General features: G+C 70.5%; 1 protein-coding gene across 1 annotated transcript in view; it reads right to left on the bottom strand.

The window, feature by feature from the left end:
- BABAM1 (BRISC and BRCA1 A complex member 1) overlaps positions 1-1,086 on the bottom strand; it is a gene marked incomplete at its 5' end in the record, with an annotated part of 3,128 nt that extends 2,042 nt beyond the window's left edge. The window contains 4 exons of the mRNA XM_035313150.1: positions 96-174; positions 468-588; positions 691-749; positions 829-1,086. Of these exons, the coding sequence (XP_035169041.1) occupies positions 96-174; positions 468-588; positions 691-749; positions 829-1,086 (517 nt within the window). The remainder of the gene's footprint in view (positions 1-95; positions 175-467; positions 589-690; positions 750-828) is intronic.
- Between the last annotated feature and the right edge of the window lie 4 nt (positions 1,087-1,090).

Here is a 1,090-nt window from a genome sequence, read left to right as displayed (position 1 = left end):
CCGATGGCACCCGAAGGGGACCCCGATGGCACCCGAAGGGGACCCCGCACGCTCCCGGCCCCCAGCCCTCCGGGGCTCGCTGCCGGCGCGGATACTGAAGGACTTGCAGACGACGGTCTCCAGGTCGTAGAGGCAGCTGCAGACCTCGCGGGGGTCCGAGGTGAACCCTGAGAGCTGAGGGGAGACGGGGTGAGGGGGGCGCGGAGCTGTCCTTGTCCCCATCCTGTCCCCGTTCCCATCCTGTCCCAGTCCCAGTCCCCATCCTCATCCTGTCCCCAACACGTCCCCAACCTGTCCCCATCCCAACCCATCCCCGTCCCCATCCTGTCCCCAACCCATCCCCGTCCCCATCCTGTCCCCAACCCCAACCTGCCCCCATCCCCAACCCGTCCCCATTCTGTCCCCAGCCCCATCCGCGTCCTGTCCCCGACCCGTCCCCATCCTGTCCCCGTCCTGTCCCCGCTCACCCACGTGGCGTCGTTGTTCACCACCACCAGTGCGAATTCGTGGCTCTTGTCGATCTTGTGCTTCGTCCTCACGAACATCTCGATCATCTTCTGGGAGATGTTCAGCGCGTTGGTCTTGGACCTGCGGGGCACGGCGGGGACCGGGAGGGGGGCACCACGCTCAGCTGGAACCCCCCCAGCCCCCCCAGTAACACCAGTCCCCGCTCCAAACCCCGACGCTCACCCATTAAACGACTCCAGCTTGGGCAGAGCCATCTCCTCGGCCAGGTCCAGGCAGATGATCTGGGGGGCGAGGACGGGGGCTGAGCACCCCCAGCCCCGCCGGGACCCCGAGCCCGGCGTCTGGGGAGGGGGCACTCACCACCTTCTCGGGGCAGTTCACCCGCGGCGTCTTCACCTGCACCTCGGTGGGGTGCGCGGGGCCGGGCCAGGCGGTGCCGTCGGGGGCGGCGGTGCCCTGGGGGCTGTCCTCGGCGCTGGCCGCTTCGCCCTCGCCCTCGCTGCGGTTGCCCACGCTGGCCTGGGCGCTCAGCGCCCGGTCCTCGGCGCCCTCGGGGTTGGAACGGGTGCGGGGCCGCTGCTCCGGCATCGCCTTCTCCTCCTCCTCCTCGGCGGCGCTGCCC

This window comes from Oxyura jamaicensis, assembly GCF_011077185.1.
Source record: "Oxyura jamaicensis isolate SHBP4307 breed ruddy duck chromosome 28 unlocalized genomic scaffold, BPBGC_Ojam_1.0 oxy28_random_OJ71724, whole genome shotgun sequence".
NCBI lineage: Eukaryota > Metazoa > Chordata > Aves > Anseriformes > Anatidae > Oxyura > Oxyura jamaicensis.
The sequence above is the reverse complement of the archived record's forward strand: the minus strand, read 5'-3'. Positions and strand labels throughout refer to the sequence as shown.